Source organism: Helicoverpa armigera, chromosome 12, assembly GCF_030705265.1.
Source record: "Helicoverpa armigera isolate CAAS_96S chromosome 12, ASM3070526v1, whole genome shotgun sequence".
NCBI lineage: Eukaryota > Metazoa > Arthropoda > Insecta > Lepidoptera > Noctuidae > Helicoverpa > Helicoverpa armigera.
This window is the reverse complement of record NC_087131.1, coordinates 8463474-8485741: the sequence shown is the minus strand read 5'-3', so window position 1 is coordinate 8485741 and position 22268 is coordinate 8463474. Positions and strand designations below refer to the sequence as shown.

The 22268-nt window shown below is 37.4% G+C and overlaps 1 protein-coding gene across 1 annotated transcript; it reads left to right on the top strand.

Moving 5' to 3' along the window:
• The first annotated feature begins 6226 nt into the window (after positions 1-6226).
• Positions 6227-11166, top strand: LOC110383956 (uncharacterized). Its single transcript, XM_021344946.3, has 4 exons — positions 6227-6384; positions 10173-10341; positions 10450-10606; positions 10691-11166. Exons 2-4 carry the CDS (start codon positions 10179-10181, stop codon positions 11070-11072), a joined length of 702 nt encoding a protein of 233 aa, XP_021200621.3. The 5' UTR covers positions 6227-6384; positions 10173-10178; the 3' UTR covers positions 11073-11166.
• The last annotated feature ends 11102 nt before the right edge of the window (positions 11167-22268 follow it).

Sequence of the window (22268 nt, the reverse complement as noted above, 5' to 3'; positions counted from 1 at the left end):
TTTAGCGGTGTCCAAGATGCAGCCAGTCTTCATCTTCGACTTCTTGAGGATAGGATCGTAGATGGAAAGTTATCGCATCAGAGGGCCCTTTTATCGGTAGTTACGGATAAATGAATGAATGATAAATGAATTGTAACTTTAGTACATGTACTGATCAGGATACTGCATACTATGTAGGTACTGTAAGGTAGGTTCTTACATAAAATGGTGATGCATAGCTGTCATGCACAACGTGTCACCAGAATAATTGCATGCAAATCGTAAAATATAGATTACCTATTTAATCATCAAGCCTTTGTTTATAAAGTAGGTATTTGAATGAGAAGATATGTCATCACGCGCCCTTGTAAGTCCACTGCTCGCTTTATCCATTGCATGTATTCTCGATATAGTTGAAATAGTTTAACGTCCACTAAAAATGGCTAAATAAGCTAAAGGTGGTAGAAATTCCTTTAATATAGAGGGCAATATGTGGAAAAGAAATTAGCACGTAAACATATTTGTAATAATTTTAATGACCAACGAATAATATATGAAAGCAATACACTTACGTACGTATGTATATTGTTACGTGAAGGCATTAATACTTCTTAACGTGACAGATTATGCAACAATGGAGCCGAATGGCAAACAACCTTCATGGTTGGCCCGTGAACTATTACATAACATAGTAATTGTATGATTTGCCTTATCGTTTTCTAACGTAATTTTCTTCCGAACAACAAAATTTTACTTTCGTATTGCGTTGTAGATTTTATTGTTTGTATGTAATTATTTTGGGAGAATTTTCAGTAGTTGATTAGAATTATTTCTAATTTGATTTAGTTTGGCATGGGTACAAGGCACCAACATGGGTACAAGGTTTGAAAAATTTTAAAAGGAAAATGGTTTTCAAAAGATAGCGACAAACAATTCTGTTTTAGAAACAATTTATGAATAAAACAGACTATTTCAAATTGGTTTACACAAAAAAGTTGAAGTATGTAGGTAATTTCATCAAATCGCGAAAATGAAACAGAATCACGTTTGCCTCAAAAATATAACGCCCTAAATACATCAATGACAATCGAGGCAACTAAAGTCGCAGGACGAATAAACACACAAAACAAATGTGATAAAAGTTCTAAAAATCCTTCAAAAGCGAACACTTCGGTCCTCGAACTGCTTTAAAAAGGTCAAGTTGGTTCAGGTCACAATGAAATGTTAAATATAGGATCGCATGACTACCAACAATGACGTAGAAAATGTAAAGTTAGCTTCCGTTACCGAAAGCTTGCTTATTTGCGTTGACTAATGGCAATAAATTACTCTTTTCACAGCATGTATACTGTCATTTAGTGTCCTAGATCCAATTTTGGCTGGAATTACCAGGACTCTATTACGGAATGGTACCTTTGTTTTGTGGAAACTAATGGCTTTATTTCTGTTCCTGATTTTGTTATTCTGAGAATGTTTCCTGACGAATAATTTTGAAATGCGGATAAAACTTATAAAGTAGCTGTTTGTTGCTTGTGTTATTAATTCTTGTTGAAATTTTGATTACTATCCCCACAGTATATTTGATTACATCTTGAACCATTAGATTAACTTTTATATCTTTGTGTACGGCTATTTGCTTATCCATAAAATATTTTCTGCTTTACTTTTATTTTAATAGCCTATCCTACTATTAATGCTTCGTAGAATTTGTGAGAGACACACCTTGCATTGAGTCTACCAAGCTAAATAATGCAGCAAAAGGGGTCAATTCAATGTTATAGAAGCCTGCCCTATAAAGTATATATTGCCATATTTTACTTTATTAAGTAATCGTTATGCTTAAAAATCTAAAACATTTCTCTTTGCTCACGAAAGGTAACAAAACGACCATTATGTTTTCCATAACAAATTCCTTTCACCGTGTAATTAGTGAAAACCGTGCATTTCTTCTACATAGGTACGTAACGCTTATTAGTACGAGAGCTTAAAAAATGGTAACACTGTAATCTACAATCACTTTGCATGCAACAGTGGGAATAAAATATTTACTCAGATCGATCACTGGCCCAGATGACGGCAAAATATGGCATTGTTCGAATAGGCGTCGGTTTTCTCACGTATCCAGCCTTTCACTTAACTATTACCAAACGTCAAAAACGACATCGTATCTGCTGTTGTCTAGGAATTTTCATTTAAATTTTGAGCTTTAAGTCCTACATCATTAAAGTCATCTTTGTCTATTTGAAGTGCAAAGGTAAGTTAGCAAACCATTCGAATTATTGTTGTTGTCCATGCGTGGAAGTCATTTGTATGTATGTAGATTAGAGGTCATCATACCGTTCTATAGAGAGTTCTTACAATATTTTTGGTAGACGGTTGACACATAGACGTAGTTGCAATGCTTTTGAAAGTTTAAGACTGCTACTCTCAATCGAGTTCTGTTGTAGCGGTTGTTATTATTAATTGATCTACTGAGATTTTTAGTTTATAGCTTGAGCATCAGCACGAAGTCTTCAAAAATACTTACAAACCGATGAAGCTCGACGACATTTCGAATATAGACAGTTTATTCAAAGGTTGACAAAACACACAGATAAAATATTTTAGTGCTTGTTACTGAAATTAATGAACACCTTTGAGCCCAGCATACTGCAGACTATGGAGTTTAGTTTGAATCTGATCATTCAAATATATCGCACATCCATACATTTGCATACTGATGAAGAGGCCGATCAATTGACGAGAGAGAAAGAATAGAACCGAAAAATAAACAATTGAAGACGACAGTTCGGAATACAGATAAAAAGATTTCATATTCGCAATTTACTGCGACTGGCTATGCTGCAATATTCAGGTAACTCAGATCATTTGAAAGGATAACGATTCCCATGTGAACCGTGGTACAGATGTGTTAGTTAACACACAGAAGCACGTACTTTTTCTGTACCTACGTATGACATTGACGAATTCTAACGTGCACAGTCGATGCGCGGTTACCTGGTGGCCCAATACTCCGACACTAACAAATGATCGTTTTTATTCGGCGCCCGCGCACCGGATACGCAGCAGTTCCTGTGAGAATGTTGAACTCAATTTTTTTTACCACCAAAAAGCGGATGTCCTTCTTTCGACCGGTTTATGAAAGGTGTTGAACATATGTCTGTTATTTTCAAAGTGTAACCGATTTGAATTGTTTATTGATTAGCTTTAGTTTTGATTGTTTGGTGATTGATTTGGGTAAGGGGGTCGTTACCTCTAAACAATGTAGAAAATCAAGTACATACTTACGTTATGTAGTGTAGAGGTACACACACTTCTGTCGTCTACACAGGGATGTAAATTGTATTGATAGTTTTATTGACGGTGATATGCTGGAAGTTCTGATAAACTATCATGAATTGAATGATTACGATGACCGTAAATTACCCTACTTGTACTAGTGACTTACTTAGCAGATGCATAAGTTACGGTTATTATTTTTCGTAATTACACCAGTTTAAGAATTGCAATTTGACTAATAAAAGACAAAATTATTTCAATTTCAACTTCTTACTCCACCACAGTTTGGGATATAGGTTGTTTATATAAAATAACTTATTTTATTATCAATTTCAAGCAAATGATACAAGATAGGCTTTGCAAAAAAACCATGATGATTGCGTTAAATATTACGATGGATATAGCTGCAAGTTATAATTTTGTTTAAAGCACCTGTCATATAATCACCTGCCGACGAAACGCGGAGAAAAGGATGCGTTTCCATGAGAACAAGATACGGTTTTTTTTTGTTACAAATTGCTGGCTGAGGATGGAATGATTTCGACCTTGTGGATATATCCCGCTTGCGGTATCGATCTTCCAGACAACAGTCCAATGTCGTTTTACCTTTACCTAATTATGTTGGGGTCGGTTTCCAATCTCTCCGGGTGCAGCCGAGGCCAGTGTGCTCCTCAACCAACTCACCCGGTCAACCAAATCGATATGTACTTACTCTTTGATAAGACAGGTGTCAGATTTTCTGCCTTCTAACTAGCTGCAATGACTACGAAAGATGATTGTTGTGCCTTACAGAATCCACAATTATATCATAGCTCTAGCCATTTTGTAACACCTACTCTATACATTGTGGAATGCAAACAAATAATATGAATATCAGAAAGTTAAGTTTAGAAAAATCAGTATACTCGAACTCTTATTTCAATGTGATTTTTTGGAGTTGTTCTCTTTGTTTCAGACCCCGTGTACAGAATGACAGATGACGAGTTGACAAGTTTTTTTCCAACACTCGGTCCAAAGGGCGCGTTTGACGGATGACGGGCGAGAATGTAAACACGCATCACAAGGATAAATGAGGCAACAGTCAATATATTTTTATTATAAACAATTTGCAGTGAGCAGTTGTTTATAAATTGTCACATTAATATAGAAGGTCAGCTCTTAGATATAGGTAAATTGATTACCTAGTTCAGAAACCTTACTAGGCTCGTATATCTAATTCAGATCTTTTCTTCGATAGATAAATGTTATTTGATTGATATCGAATTAATTAGGTACTTAAAAACTTTGATTTTATGAACAAGCTGCCTAGAGTTGGTAAGACTAAGTAAGTAGGTGACTACTACTCAGACGATTTTCAAAACGGTTAATAGCAGTCCTTAATTCTTGCAGAGTTTTTATGAAAAAAGTTTAGTATGAAGAAATTAATACAATAAAACTCGCGCATTCCACAGAACTCAACAAGTAATTTATTATCATTGTTGACTACTCGTACTTAAGGTGTCCCGCCAGTGCATTATTTGTGACTATTTCACTTTCCGCTCACGCAATGTCCACTATAAAATTGTAATTTTAGAACTGTGTCAGTTTATAAATAGTTTCATTGGTAAAAAGGTGGGTGCATGCGGTAGACAAAAGGTGTTCAGGCCACGTGCGCTCCTCTCCGGCAGATGTCGCGATTCGCTTGCATGTGTGCACCACGCACACACACGTACCCACGTCACTTATCGATACGTGTATAAGCTTACCACACGCTCAACTAATTTTATGGTAAAATACGATTTGTGGTTTCGCTTTTGTTTTTTTTCTGTCTCTGCTCCGTTCGTCAGAGGCTTCTCAATTTTATTGATGATAAAATTGCACGAATGTTGATGCATTGTATTTAAATATGCGGGTGCATTTGTACGTCTTTTACTTATTTTCGTAATAAATGATTTAATAAGACAAAACATCCCCAATTAACTTCAAATCTTAAAGATTTCCACGAAGATTCCTAAAGCTACAAGAACATCTACTTTATAAGCAAGAATAACTTTATTAGGAGCCAGCAAATTATTAGCTAAAGGAAGATGGTGTTGTCTACCCCTGCATAATCCCTTATTACTTCTATGACACCCCTGGGAACCGATGGGGTGGCCCTATACCAAACAGGGAACTGTAAGGAGCCGGCTAACATTACTTAAACATATAATTGTACCATCTTAACCCTTCACCTGCAATTACCCCTGCATCGTATGAGATTGAGATATTAATAAATAAACGCGTGTGTGTATTTATGAATGAGTAATTTGCAACTAAAGATACATTTAGTGTCAAAGTAGGTACTTAAAAGTACTTAAAATCGCGTTTAGCATGAGCAGGCAGGCCTAAAAGTTGATAAAATCGCTGGATATAATGACAGACTTGCAGACAATTGCCTAACTGCTAGGGCAAAAAACTTTTCCTCCACACGACTTTTACCTACACTGCGCATAAGCAGCTGACACATTCCACGTTTTTGTTTTACTCACAGCTGATCAATGCTGCAATATTTATAAAAATAAAAACAAAACTAAAACGACCTCAAAGGATAAATATAAACTAGCCTCTCTTTAGAACCGTAAAAATGTGCAATAAATAAACTCCAATTACAAACGCTGACAATTAAAATCTAATTATACAAAAACATTTTTAAGTAGTTGTACAACACTAATCTGTGATTATCCGGGTATGTATAATTAACACTAAAAAATACTCGTTGACAAGTAACATGTCGGCAGCAATACGACGTTAGTCACGAAGAGTTTCGCGCCAAACGGCTACAAACTCTGTCTTTATCCATTTACTCGCATTGGAATATAAATCTTATTGCTTATTGTTAAAGTCTATTTTACGTTGAGCGCTAAATAGTGTGTTGAACAAATAACTCGCGCGTGGGGGACGTAGAGCGGCACGGCAACATCGCTTCGCTGTGGCGTCGTCCAACCGACCGCATCGCTCCGTCCTCTTCTAACATACTGATAAAAGTAAGATGGAGGTATCGCGGCGTGGCCGTGTGGCGCGTCAGTATACTACGAGTTGAGAGGAAGGTCACAGTGTTTTATCGTGTAAACAAATATTTTCCTTAATCACAGCCTGGGAATAACAGAAGTAAGTTTATAATATCTTATTTAGTACTATGTACAGTTTTATCACAGTATCTATTGCATTTACCACAACGTTGAACGGAAATGTAATTGTATAGCTAAAGCAACAGCCACTATGCGAGTGAGTGACGCGTACATACCAAGTGGGTGTTGTGAATGGCGGCTGGCGGCCGAATCATCAAAACAAACGCGTCATAACAATCTGTTATCGCAGTGATAGGCGTGTGTGATTTTTATATCGATTGATTTAAGAAATCGTATCTCCTGATGTTAGATTTAAATGACTTAAGTAGGCATACCTAGTTCTAGTTAAACTTTGTGACGTCACAGAACATCGCACGAGTCGATGCGCAGAAACCATTTTTAGGTAGGTAGTGGGAAAGGTGCGCGTGAGGTTTGGGCCAAATGCGCGTAGGTACCTGTGCGCGGAAGTTGCGAGTAGTCACCATTGTGTTCGACCGGTACTATAACTAGGTTAGGTACCTACTGTAAATAAATGTCAAAGTAAATACCTACTAAGAAGAACGATTTTATTTATACCTATAGAATCAAATGCGATTAGGTAGGTAGGTAGTAGTAGTTTTATTTAGCCGATTAAGTATAAATTTATTATATGTATAGATATAGATAATAAATGTTTTTATTCATAATAATCAATATTAATCTATAATAGGGAAATATTAAAACTAGGTATCAAAATATTCATCCGCATCGCTGTCAGCTGGGATCGTGCCCAAAAGGCTGGCTGCATTGCCACGCTGGATGGCAATGCATATCCTTTGACCGAAGTATAGGCCAGCCCTTTGGTCACGAGTGGACTCCACTAATCGCTTACTAATATCTCGAAATAGTCTGTGGGCACTTGGGCCCCATGGTCCCAGGGTTTCAACCCCAAACGGCTCAAAAATGCAATTGCCGGTGAGGTTTACATATTTGTGCCGCTTGAGGTTTTCCGCGGCCGCAGCAGCTGCACCGACACAGCTCGCCGTACTGGGAAGGTGGGAAGGTGCAAGGGTGTCGACGCAGGTTGCGTCCCACACCAAAGACCTTCCCATCTTCCAAGGCATTATAGACATCCCGTCTGGTCTCTTGCCATCGTCGCGTGCCAAGCCTCTGGGTTCTAAAATGGCTGGCACTCCGGCGGTGACAAGAGCACGACGGATAATGTCATTTATGCTGGCGTGTCGTGCCATGCGACCAGCACTTTTGCTACAGGAAAGACCATGGTGCCCAAGGCGGTCCACAGATTCACCGCACTGGCAGCGATGCGGAGCCGCAGTGGGAGCGCCGAGGCGTAGGCATGTAGCGAGCCGGAATGTAGTGTCACCCAGCATGGTCCCAACGCTGGGTGACGGCAGTGCGTGAAGCCATAGCCCTGACTCCCACTCTCCCACAGCCAGTAGGCGGGCACGCTCAGCAGTATTGACAGATGTTTCAATTAGTTTATTTCTCGTCAATCTGCAGAGCGGTTCGTCCCACTGTCTCTGGGAAGCCGGGTTTTCAGGGAAGGCTGTGTTTGGGCAAGCCACTTTCCAGGCGTTCATGCCATCAGTCAGACACGGCACCTCAGAATCGACTAGTGAAGGGGCTAAAATTTTTCTGGTCAACTCCTTAGTGCCGCAGACCGAGGATAGGAACGCCGGTAGACTTAAACTGGAAATTTTGCGGACACCGAGGCCACCGAATCTGATCCGAAGGGTGGCTTGAAGCCACGCTCGGTCGTCCAAGGCCAAATTAAAAACAGATGTAAGAGTAGCACGGATAATTTGGTCAATTCTGTCTAAAAGATGTGGCTGCTTCCATAAGGGAGAGGAGCGAAGGTTGTATATAAATTTTGGGCCAAAACAACAGTATTTTACTAAGGTAAAAGCCGAATGAAGATTAATTTTAAAAAGTCTATCCGAAATGTCATTAAAATTTGAAATTTTGTTATCTATGAATGTTGTGAAACTTTCTTCCAAAATAGGTGAACCTAGGAGGTGCAATGATGTTTCGTCCAGAATTTTAATTTGAGGTGCTATGACATTAAATTTTGATATGATTGTCTGTCTGTCCGGGATGTCAGGAACAAAAATTTCACATTTTGATAAATTTAGATCCAGTCCAATCGAATGAAATTTTTCTTTTAGGAATATGAGGTCTTGGTAAACAGTTTCACTATCTCCTCCTAGGGTCCCGTCATCCAAATACCAGGCGTTAAATTTTGAATTTAGTTTCTCTATTATGGGGTGAATAGCCAAGCTGAAAATGACCGGCCCAAGGGGGTCACCCTGTTGGCATCCAACTGCAGATTCCAAAACATGGTCCTTGTAAAGTAATTTAGAAGGGTGCCTGTAACATTGCCAAAGGTAACTATAAATTTCGGGTAATTCTTTTTTGGCCTCGGCCAACAAGGTGTCCCTGTTAACCGAATTAAAAGCGTTCTTTATGTCAACCTTAAGGATGACCTCACCTATTTTTGAGTCTAAAAATGTGGAGAAAGCATGTATAGCAGCCTCACAGCCCCCTTTCGAACCAAATCCGAGTTGCAGGGGAGTTTTTCAGGTTAAAAAATCACGAGCGCGAAGCGCGAGTGATTTTTCCTGGAAAACTTGACGACTTTATTTGTTTGCAGGGAACCTTGAGGGAAATGCCAGATAATTTTGAAGCTCGTGTGGTATTCGGGGGATTATTTTTCCGTCCCAAATGTCGGCCACAACCTGTCAGTTTGACATAGCAACGACCAGAGAAAATATTCAAAAAAAATTATCAGTATAATACCATGTAGGTTGTACCACGTGACGTCGAATGGTGCAATTCTATTGGTCGATATTTGGGTCGGAAAAATAATCACTTATAATACCACAAGAGCTTCAAAATTATCGGGTATTTCGGGAAATGCCAGATAATTTTGAAGCTCGTGTGGTATTCGGGGGATTATTTTTCCGTCCCAAATGTCGGCCACAACCTGTCAGTTTGACGTGTGGTTAATTTGACTGGATCATGTTTTGTTTTTTATATATAGCAACTACCAGAGAAAATATTCAAAAAATGATCAGTATAATACCATGTAGGTTGTACCACGTGACGTCGAATGGTGCAATTCTATTGGTCGATATTTGGGTCGGAAAAATAATCATTGAAATATGGCATTCATTATTTTTTTATATTATTTATTTTAATTTTGAAAGGGTAAAAATTACTGAAATAAAATAATTAAGCACCAAATTCATCTGCAGAAATTATGATCTCATAGAGAGTTGTTACCACCAAAAACAACTCTAGCTTTGCATTCAAAAGCTTTTAACATTGGTTTTTCGCAGAATTCCTTTGACATTTGGTTTTAAAAATAAAATGTAATTACTGCATTCTGTGACCTTTTTAACACGTGGCTAGAGTGTAGGCGTGCTACCACGAGTAGTGACATAGCTTCATTGCTATAGTATCGATAGTTTAAGACAACGCGTGCAGAAATTATCTAGCATGCGACACTTGTAGGAAACTAAAGAATTACGTTTTGAAGCTTGTCAGTCTAGTCTAATATTCGAACTACACCTACTAGTAGCGAAACAATTGTGGACAGAAATGCTTAATTTCGGAAAAATAGTTTTGATCGGAATAATGCTGTAAAAAATTATAACCGATATAGTACGGATTAGGTATATAATCATGTTTTTTATTATAAATTTTATTTAAATTAATGATCATACCCAACCATTTTTGACTTAAAACATACTTGAGCACCTATTGATATAGGTATCGTGCAAAATTAGCCTTTAAGCCTTTTATAACGTTGCATTTTTCTTTCAACAGGTCACCATGAGGGACAACCCGAACCTAATGACTGGATTTGTTAAAATTATTCAGAAGTACCCTGAAATATACGATCCGAATATGGACACATACAGAACGAGATTCTCGGAGATGGCTTGGACAAAAGTGGCAGCACATGTTAGAAATGAATTACATGAAGATTGTACTAGTAAGAACACTTTTATCAAACTAACAGAAGCTAATAGTAATTAATCCATTTCATTCCAACTCCTCTTCCTGCTTTTTTTTTCATTTCAAGTTGTTTTTTCTATTCCAGTTGATGAACTCAAAGCCAGGTGGAAAGGTATAAGGTCATCGTTCACAAGATATAAATCCAAACTAACCCGCCAATCTGGTGATAATTTCCATGCTTGCAAGAAATATTACCTTTATGACCACTTGAGGTTTTTAGATCCCTTTTTAAGAATCACAGGGTAAGTTGTAATACTTCACCAAGAAAGATTTCTATATAAAAATGGAGACGAGTACATATTTATATATATTTTTTTTATTTATAGACCAAACTCAGAAGACAACGAAAATTCAGAAAATCCGCTTAATGCGACTTTTTTGCCTGCTGATGATAATGAAGAAACAAACAATTATTGCATTGTAGAAGATTGGGAAACTGTTGTGGATATCAAACCAGACGTGAGCAATACGAAGTCTCCAGAAAGAGAAGCATCCCAATCTACAAGTGACCCGTCGTGTAGCGACGGACCTAAAAAAAGAAAGTATTCCTCAGACGGCCCAACAGCAGTAGAAGAAGATAATGATGACTTAAAATTCTTCAAAAGCATCTTACCTGATATCAAGAATTTCTCAAATAGAGAGAAGCGCAAACTCAAAATGGGGATATTACAATTAATTGATGAAATTGAAAAAGAAAAAGAAGAATGAGCAAGAATATTAGGTTTATTCAGCATAAGTGTAGTACATAAGTCAGAACTTGGATTTTATTTTTATAAGCGACTGAAATAAAACTATTTCTGTATTCGAGTTTTTGATTTCTTACATACTTAATATAAGATAGGCTCTGGTTTTATCTCATGAGATATACATATACATATCTGCTTCCGTCGTATATTCATTGGATTTGGATTGAAAGATAATGAAATTAGTATAAAATTAAGAATTAGTAGTTGTAGTGAAAGTCGTGGTGGCCTAGTGGGTAAAGAACCAACCTCTCGAGTATGTGGGTGTGGGTTCGATTCCAGGTCAGGCAAGTACCAATGCAACTTTTCTATGTTTGTATGTACTTTCTAAGTATATCTTGGACACCAATGGCTGATAAAAAGGTGAAGGAAAACATCTTGAGGAAACCTGGACTTATAGTCTGAAATCACCAACCCGCATTAAGCAAGCGTGGTGATTAATGCTCAATCCTTCTCCTTGTGAGAGGAGGCCTGTGCCCAGCAGTGGGACGATAAAAAGGCTGTAACAGTAGTTTCAACAGAGCTAAAGTTGTGGGGTTTTAGAAACTTCAACGCGAAGATCACCGGTCCCCTAATTAAGTTGCACAGAATTTTATCAGTTTCTCCTCAATTATAGAGTTCGCAGCAACACATATAGTTTAACATTCGATTTGAAAAACAGTTTACAATCCCTGTTTTTCATTAAGAGTCGTATCAAAATCTAAATAGTGTGCGGCATGTCGAAGTCATTATCATAACGTATTACTTATCGATCAAGTATAACCCGACCGAGTTAGTGCGTCGTCTCGACGCCCGCTGAAGCTGTTATCGCGTCTGCCTACCGTCATCTGATGTATAACAAGTGCTACCCTCATTTGCATGGAAATGAGATCCGAGAACATTCTCCACGGCGCAACCCCCCGTCTTCTGTCGTCTTCGCCTTCTTTGCTTAATTACAAAGACGACATACTGTGTGATTTTCCTCACGCCATAACTCTTTAAAAATGGGTGTAACACATACTACCTACTGCATCGTTTGAATTTCGAATAGGGAATTTAAATGTAATTAGCTGACGGCGACGTATTTGCAGTTACAGGTGATCAGTGGCCGCTGATCATTTAGTAATCTAAAAGGTCAGATCCGACACGTGATAATTAATTGCTTCTGTTGATACTTAAAGGTCCTTAAACATACTTCTACATAGATATTGGAGGGAGGCATGTCCATAAAAAATCCATTTGGTTGATAAGTTGAAAACGTGTTGCGACCTACTTTAATTAATGGTTGTACAAAGCAACTGACCTATCAAGGTGCTTGTTTATTTAAGGAGTAGGTAAAGCACAGGTTGCTATTGATCTACGTTTTGATATAGGTACTTATTTAATATTTTGAAAAAAAAAACAATACATCAACGAATTTGAACTCTATAGCAAACAAGTATTGTTATGGCAATCCATTTGTACCTTAATACGTAAACAACTTTCTTACCGTATCGAAGACCCGAAAACCACACAATACAAAGTGCGTCGCTTGCCTAACTTCCTCAATACGCCAGCTGACGATAACGTGATCTTAACTAATTACCTAGCCAGTAAATCGCTTTGTTTCCGACATAATACCAAGTATTTATGTCTATACATAATTATGTAGAACTAACAGTGCCTGCGGTGTCACTCGCTTCCCTAAGAAATTATTTCCTCTCACCTGAATTAAAAATCCATGGATTTCTGATCATCTGCCTAGCTGTTTCCCAACCATGTTGGGGTTAGTTTCTTGACCTGGCACCTGAGTACCCAGTGTCCTACATGGAGCAGAAGCCTAGCTGCCCTCCGCAACCCAGGAACTTGGGCTTTGGTACAACTGGTTGTCAGACTTTCTGGCTTTTGAAATACGGATGAAATGACAACTTCACCTATTGGTGGGCCCATCGCACCAAGTGCCCTTATGATCGATTGTCTTGTAGCTGTAGTTATTCGAGAAAGAGTAACAAACATTCATACAGTCAAACTTTCACATCTATACCTAGTGTGATACATAATTATACGGAATTCACATCAGTGTTTCGAAGCACGTGAATTCCCCCTGACCACCCCCTCTCAGGCTAATACCATTACAGTAATTAGGATATGCTTAAGCATAATTAATGTAGTCATAAACTACGCACCTAGTGTTGCGGTATGATGAGGAAGCCGAATTGTTTGCTTTGCTGTTTACCTTGATTTAGTTATTGTGCATTTGGTTTCGTATATCAGCTGTATTATTTTGCAAGATTATTGAATTTTACTATGACTTACCTGATCTGCATTATCATCTTATTTCGTCAAATTATTTTGCAACAGTTTTCTTCTACAGCTTTCACCAGTAAATTCACCGGTATCCTCAAAGAAATATTTCGCTCTCCTGGATAAACAAAATAAAATTTGTTGTTAGTCGTAAGTTGGTAATTTAACACTGAAATATTTTTTCGAATCCAGTATTTACTGAGACCAACGCATTCAAGCAAACAACCAGCTTAAGCTTCCCTTCACCTATTATAATTAAGTACCTAAGTAGATATTAGTAAGTATACAGGTTGTTAAAGGTCGCACATACGTAGGTACTCTCATCTATACATATAATAAATCTGTAGAAAAGTAATTTTTGTACATTGAAGAAATTGGCAAAAAAAATAGCCAGCATGTTAAAGGATAACTAACAGAACCCATTTCCATCATTTTTGTCATTTTTGTCTGTTTGTCTGTTTATCTGTTTGTTCGTTCGGGATTCACGTAAAATCTACGAATTCAATGCAGACAATGCTTATATACAAAAATTCTACGTAACTTGGGGTATTACTTAGTTTTTGTTTCATCGAAATCGATTCACTCTATCAAAAGATATGATTAATTTTGTGAATTCAAGATGTAAAATATTACGACACGCAATCTGTTTGTCAAAACTTTACATTTGAATGTTGTACTTATATTAGTTGATCGGCCTATTATTAACCTTTACACAGAAAATCACACCTTCATAAGTAACTTCGGAAGAAAAAAAAATGAAAATTGTGTTTAGCCAAGGTTAAAGTAGCTCCATCTGTGGTAATCTGTGTTAAATAAAATACATAAAATTTGTCAAAGGAGCGAGGTGGTAAATGACAATAAATTACCATACATTCTTTATAGAGGATTATTATTTCAACAGATGGAGTTGTGTATTTTCCGTAATTCACCATATTTTAACACGTAGTGTAATTTTTCGATAGACATTTCAATAGTGTTTGTCAGTTTGCCGTGCCACATCAAAATCCAATTATAATTATTACCTTGATGAAAGGAAAATAATAGTTCTCAGCCAAATTTAAAACGGTGCCATCTAAATTATTTTTGAATATTATGTCAAAATGATGACTTTAGTATAACAATTAATTATCATTTAAAGTTACAGATGGAGTTTATATCAGGATTTTTTCATAAACATAGTTTAGCTTCTCTTCCACTAATGTGGTGGCCTTAAAACAAATTACTTTGAGTGAATAGTATTAAGTAGACCTTCATTATTTTTTCTGATGCAAAGTATGTAAACTTAATCCTAGAAGAAAGGAGGATCTGTCTCTCGCAAGTGCTGCTCAGCGTGAGGTAGGTAGGTAATGTAGGATTCTGTAGCTTTAAGAACAAGCCCAGATACAAAGTGCAGATAAGAAATGGGAGCTTTCTCGATTTAATACCATACACACGTAAAATGCTTTATGCGTCTGAAAACGTACAAATTGCGCGTCGCATACCAGAGACATGCTTACTTTCAACTTCTGATCGCAAATACACTGGTCACGATTACGAACAGTCTCAGTAAGACCCGAGCCAAGTCTAAAAAAACACCTTTTAGGTATATAAAACTACGTTTGATGTCATTCAATCACAAAGACAGAATTGTTTTCTGTTGCAAATCCTATCCACCTGTATCCTATCCTAATCCAGCATGCATTGCAGGTGTGCATTGCACAAAAACCAATGGTATCCTATTCGAGAAGTCAAAAGAGTCGACCTGCCAACGTCAGCTTCTGCGCTAAGCAAGTGTTCTTAATAGTACCATCAGAATTACATTCATCGTTGAATGAGGTGAATAAATTTTCAGAAACCACAATAACAGTAGGAGCCAAAGCATATGATCGCTTCATAGAGCTCTGATTGGCCCCAGGTGACCAAGTCAGGTCTGATTTGTTCGTTCATCAGATCTTTGAAAGTTTTTCGGTGGACTTTTTTTACTTACTGTCGTCCTGTTTACGTGTGACACAAAATATGGTATATAAACGAAATTTTCCTGGTGTGCGGTAGTGACGCCCAGTATACAACACTTCTGTTTCTTTTGATTTGCTGGCTCCACCAAGAAATGACAAATTGAGAGCGTACATTTTGAAAATCTTGGCAAAACTGCAGGTTTCAAGTACGAACACATGAAGTGGACTCTCACAGATACGTACATTTTGCCTATTCGTGAACTAATGCAAACATTTCGGTGGAGTCCCGGCTTAGGCTTCCCCCACATTAGGCGTGCGCGATCCTCGGGCGTGTGAGTAGCGCGGGCGTCGCGAGCACGCTGCATGAACGTCGCGTTTTGCTGCCCTGCGGCATTTACCTACAGCGAGGTCGCGGCGCGCACGCGCCGCTCTCCTTGACGTTTAACTGCTAAGGCGTTTAGCGGGTGGCGGGGATAGCAGGCGAAGGGGTAAGAACGCAACTCGAGCGCCGCGTCGCTTGCACTCTTCACACATGCCGCAGGGCAGCAAAACGCGACGTTCATGCAGCGTGCTCGCGACGCCCGCGCTACTCACACGCCCGAGGATCGCGCACGCCTAATGTGGGGTCAGCCTTACCATAGTGAGTAAGTGCACAGAAAATCCCCGTCATACAAGTGTTTCTCCCCAGTAGTGAAACTATCCTACCTCATGCGCCTGCTGATGATGATGACTCATTTTATCATCCATCCGGCTATTCCCCAACTATGTTGGTGTTGGCTTCCAGTCACCGAATCTGTTTGAGTACCAATATTTTGCTTGGAGCGACTACCTATCTACCTATCTTCAATCCAGTCAACTATACAAGCCGATATCCATGGTAAGACTGACAGACTTTCTGGCTTCTGATTAGTCGCAGCAGCTGCAGAAAATGTACAAATGACAGCTTTGTCAGACTCAAAGCATATCATCATCATCATCATCATCAGCCTATCGCAGTCCACTGCTGGACATAGGCCTCTCCAAGTGCACGCCACTGAGATCAAAGCATATAGACATAGATTATAACTGTTTCCTGTGAAAATTACTTACGCACCATAGGTAATAATTTTCCAAATTGGCTGACTAGATCCAGAGATATTCACAACGTCACAAACTTTACTTCTTTTGTTTAGATAAATGGTCACATCCACAACACAACCTTGATCAATGAATCTATGCGACTGCTAAGTGCTAATCCTAATTATACTGTCACGTGAAAGAATGCACCTACGGGATAAGTAGTATTTTGACTATTCTATATTGCCCACGCAGACGAAGTTGCGGGCAACAGCTAGTGATTTAATAAATCTTCAAAGTTGAATTCTAGTAACTATGACTTTCATCGCAATATCAAAGGAGTCTAGTAAACGTGGGGACGTTTAGTATTAACGAACTTCTGAATACTTGTAAGTGGATTGCCTAAGATGAGATCATAGACCTTACTTTTGAAATAATTGTAATTCATTTGAAATGCATAAGGCGAGCTTTAGTTAAATTACTTGAGTAAAATAGTTTAAGCCTGTCTAAGTTTTTGTCTCCAAATATTAAGGGCAGCTACATTTTCAGTCCTCTAGTTCTAAAATATATTAATAGTGCAATATAAAACTGACTAAGAAAAGCACAACTTTATCGAAAATCAATCTTCTGTCTATAAAGCAGCAAATGTGAAAATAAATAAAATCGAACATCCAAAGCCTATGTTTGCAGGCAGGTGTTATAATACTAATTACGAAGTTGTTAGCCTCCTTCTAATATATCTGAACGGTACACTGGTTTACACAGAGCTAGTACTCGTTATCTCCATAAAACGTAATTTACAAGACGCGAAATAATTTATTAAAACTAAACATAATAATGTATAGAGGCGGCTAGCGTAACAGCGGGAGGCTAAAACGTAAATCTTGTCCGCGAGCTCACTCCTACCACTTAACGTGTTCTACACAAATATTTATGTACATGCATGTGTCATTATTGATGATTATTTACTTGCTTTTTATCAGAAATACTTTGGTATCCTCTTGAGAAAAGCAATAGGCTTACCTCCCAAAAAATCATCGTATTTTCATCATAAAAGCATATCTATAGGTCATCTCATTCTTCTAGGCAAGCAAGATACTCCTATAGCGTTTAGAGAAAAGCCATAGGCTCATAAAAAACTGAAATGTTCACCATATTTTCATCATAACAATTACTGATCCAATTCACAACAACGCGTTAAACATCCCGTTCTCTCAGTTGAGATTAACAATAAATTACAAGCTTCTCTAACCAAACATGAACACTACAAAATCAAGCAAGATTATCGGGGGTTAAGTCACCTAATTAACAATACGAGTTCCATCCGAGTCACAGCGTAATAGGCACTGCTAATTCGATTATAGGTATGCGAGTGTGCACTATATATAATCACGTACATGGTCTGTACAATGGCCGTGTGCTGAAGATCAATACTAGTTCATTAGTGTGCTGAATGCATTACTTAGTACTCAAATGTCAACGGTTAAATTGGTATTTCTTGCAATTTATGACTGTTAATGTGTACTGGGAAACTGTTCGCGTTGTGATGTGGTTTGCCTGAAAGTTTTGAAAGGAATTAGGTTAATTTCTGTGGTTATTTGTAATGTTAATTAGTAATGGTCATAAATTGTATTTTTTGCGGAATTTTCTAGACTCTTTAGTCAAATCACAAGACTTTTTCTAATAGTCTTGTTTACGTCTATATATTTCTGAAAAACTTATAAAAATACTGATATTCAGTAGGTACCTAATGCTTTTGCCTTAGACAAAAGCTTCTCCTAAAGTCATTGAAGGAGTTAATGCAGAACATATGAATCCATTTCACTTGGGGTGCAAAAACAGTTTCAAATAAAACTGTGGCCCTCCACTTCTGAAAAATATTGACTTGAAAGTGTCTATCGATTATAGGTCTTTGGAAGTTTTAGCAAGAAAGCCAAAATGATTAGAAAATACCACATCATTATGATATTCACCAGTTAGTTGAATGTGCAATACGGTAAGTTCGAAGCGGTGAAGTGTGAAACCGGTCCGGGACGATGTCCTGAGTCCCGACATTCCTGGATGCGCTCACGCACTCAATTGCACTATTTCGCTTTGGACTTTTCGACGCGCGGGAGATTTGAATTTTGCTAATTAAACTTTTTCTTATCCTGCCATAGAAATCGCTTACATTGCTTTTTTAGGTCATCGTTTATTGCCATGAAATATTTATTCCCCGGATTTTAATCAGTCAGATGATTCGGATTGTGTAAAACAAATTTTTGTGTTTTCTCTGAAGAGGACTTGCAATTTGTTTTTATTTTTGTGCTGCAACGCCAATTTGGAGGTTCTCGGCGCAGCCATTAATTCAAGGAAATGATAATGACTATTGATCGAATTATTCCGGAATGGAAAATTTTACTTTAAAAATACGCGGTGTGGCCAGAATCTTCAGTGCATACGAGACAGTTTTTAAACAGAAATTTAAACTGCACCATGTTTCCAATCACGTACTTAGGTATTGCAATTCTTTGCCGTCTCTTACGACACCTTTTATTTGAAGGCCCTGGTTAAGCAACACAAAGCTGAAACTAACATAAAATTTTACCTGCTTAATATTAACATAAGTTTTATACATTTAGAAATCACGTAGGAGGAGTAATAATCTTAGTTTTCCTCGGTAGGATGTTACGACCTGTGTGGGATGACGAATAGCTGGTAGACTGCACACTACCTACACTTTTCTCCATTCGCATCATAAATACACAGCGTCGTAAACCGAAGGATCTTATTTTAAATTGTTTGATGTTATTTAATTCCAAAGTAATTTGTTGGGAACGCAATTTGCCGCTTAAATGCCAGAATTAATAAGTTTGCACATTTTCAAAAAGTCGCTGCTGAAGTAATCGCTTTACTTGGTCCAGATGATTTTAGATATGCCCAGCCACAACGGGCAGGCAACAGGGACGGAGGATTTTAACTGCAACTGGTTCGAAAAAGACAACATTTTCCTTTCGTAAATATAAAGTGCCTTAAAATGAAGCCCCAAGTTACTTGAATAACAGCCTTAAGGTTGCTACAAACAAGGTTGAGTTTGAAACGCAAGGGGAAAATGGATATTGCAATTTCTATTTGAACATTGAGGTGGCTACACATTTTTATTTGTGGGAAGAACGAGACAGAGCGTGTCTGTATGTACTGGTGGAAAAGGGATGGTGCCTAGCATTTATATTCTGGGTACGTGTAAGTTTCAGGCAACGGTCGCCGTGAAACTCGTAAATGGGAAAAAAGCAACAACGGAGAACTCAACTGTCTATAGTGAGGGGATCGACTTCAAAACGTTATCATAATTTTGATAGAAATCGAATCGGATTTTGTATGTTCAACTACAGCACCTATAACTTAATACAGATCGACATGTAATTGCACCACTATGTATGCATAGTGTGGTTTAATTAAAGTGCAAAGTGGGCACAATTAATTTACATAGGGTTAAATGAGCGCTTTAAAAGTATGGCTTCATTTAATGAAGCTTGCGAGTCATCTACCTTCGAACATTGGTCAGGCTATAATTAGCGTAATGAAGTTGGAGTGCCACCTAAGGTTGATCCGTGTCGAAAATAATGATTAATAAATCGGATCACGTCTGCTCGGGCTCACGAGTGAGGTAAGAATTATATCGGATACAATGACACGCCATTGTCAAGTGCGTCGGGTGTGAGAAATACAATAGCAATTATTTCGCTGTAGTCACCTTCATTGTCTTTAGCGCTGGCAAACAAGTAAACTATAAATTATTTAAATTGAATCATCGTTTTACACTTCAAAATGTTTGCTGTTGTCGTAAAATAGTATCTTCTAGTTGTTTAAGTATTCATGGAAGGATAATGATTTTGGCTCTGGGTTTTTTGTGCCTTCAATACCTAACCATTGTTTTTTGTCACGCTGTTGGTATTGGAACCTCAGACATCGGTTAAACTTCGAAAAAAATACCTACATGTCCCCAGTGAGTATAAAATTAAAACTCTAAGTGAATTTAGTCAGTTTTACTTTAAAATGTACACAGTTTTTAACTAAATGTATTCTAAATTGTGTAACGTTTAAAGTGTAATTTAATTCATCCAATATTTCACACATCATTCGCCAATCTGTATCGAAAACAATCGATGATATTATTTTACACGTGCTGCTGTTACATAAATCAAGCGCACTTGACAACATAGAAGGACAACCGCAATAATAAATCTATGGAATAAACATGAAATAGCTATAAAAGTCATATTAAACCGAAGTCGGAAAATCCTTACGATGATTTTGCACTCAACTATCGACTGCAAAATATCGATATTTGGGAAGGTTTGACGCCCATCACTAGCACTCGTCATCAGAGCAAGAGCCGCGTTGATATTTCCACGTAGATTTCGCTCCGTAAAACCTTTGCCGTTTATTTTTGTATACATTTTTGGCGCATCTCTTTATATTTACTACCGCAACTGAGTTGTACGGCGTTTGTCAGTTGACCGTGTGTTATTCAAACGGTGTTAACGTATTAAACAATAATGGGTTTGCATGTTATAACAAAGGTAAGGTTAGCCACGAGTGTGGTAAAGAAAACATAATTATGGATAATGATTATAATGGGGCTGTTACGGCTATTATACTTGGAGGTGTTGATTTATCGATTGATGATCTAGTTACGTTCTGAGCTCGTGCTAATGTTAAATGCTAGCACGAGATTTTATCTTTCATTTTTTTTAAGTTTTGAATTATTTTACATTACAGCTTTTAGACACCCATCCTTTTATGAAATCATCAGTTTTATACTTAAAAAAACACTACCTACTTACTTTATTTTAAAAAACGATACATTATATTATAACTTGCTTCTTCTGCCCACAATTACTTACTTTAAGAATAATCATGTATCACCTCTCAGTACCTACGTACCTCTAATTATTAGATTTCCATTAGTACCAACATATGTATATTGACACATTGCTAAGCCTAGTATTACCTACATCGCTTTCATAAGTGGCTGCTTGTTGGTACTCTCCACGTATGCTTGCCAAAGAGGTTGCATAAGTAGAAGACTGCACTGCACTGATTTCGTCAACGAATGCCAGCCGTCATTATGTAAGGAGAAAGCTTCTCTTTTTAATAAACTCTATGGTCTGACCTGCATTCTAAACAAGTGAAGTACGGTTTTTAACTTTTGCTTTAGCAGCGTCGTCATTAACGTGGTATGTGTGTATTTATTATATCGATGTAATTGTGGGACTTTCTATTTTTTTTTGTTTTGGAAAAGAAATTCTGAAAGTAGGTCACGTTTTGTTTTATTTTGTATCTTTTAATGTAGTACAAAAACCATAAAGTAAGTATTGAAATATAAGAGGTTGTTACTGAATAACACGCTTTTTTCTGTGTATTCATTCATTTGTTTAGCATTTTTATAGTGTCCAAATACATGATAAAAAATTACTATTATTTATTTGATAGGTATAAAATTGAATTTTGAAGCTTTAAACGCTGTTAAGTATCCAGCTAATCCTGTAATCTTCATATCTAAGCGAGGAGCGTATGAGAGGGCCGGTCGAAGCAGCGGCTATCGACGCAGCCTCCGCGCCTCAATGTACGCCTATTAACTAATATCTAATACAGAGCATGGTAAACAGACCAAACCACGTTACTAGATAATAAAGATATTATGATGTAAGTAGATAAATCTGAAACTAAGTTTTTGTTTAATTTTTTAGAGATATGGTGTTCAATAGTTCTTAATTACCTTAAGCATGGTATAGGTAAATCGTATTGTTTATCACAATACAATAAAAAATATGAAACATTTTATTAGGTATATTATTTTGCCTTTTGTAAATATGTAAGTAGATTTAATTTGTTATATACGTATGTGTTTGCGTAAATAGGAGTTT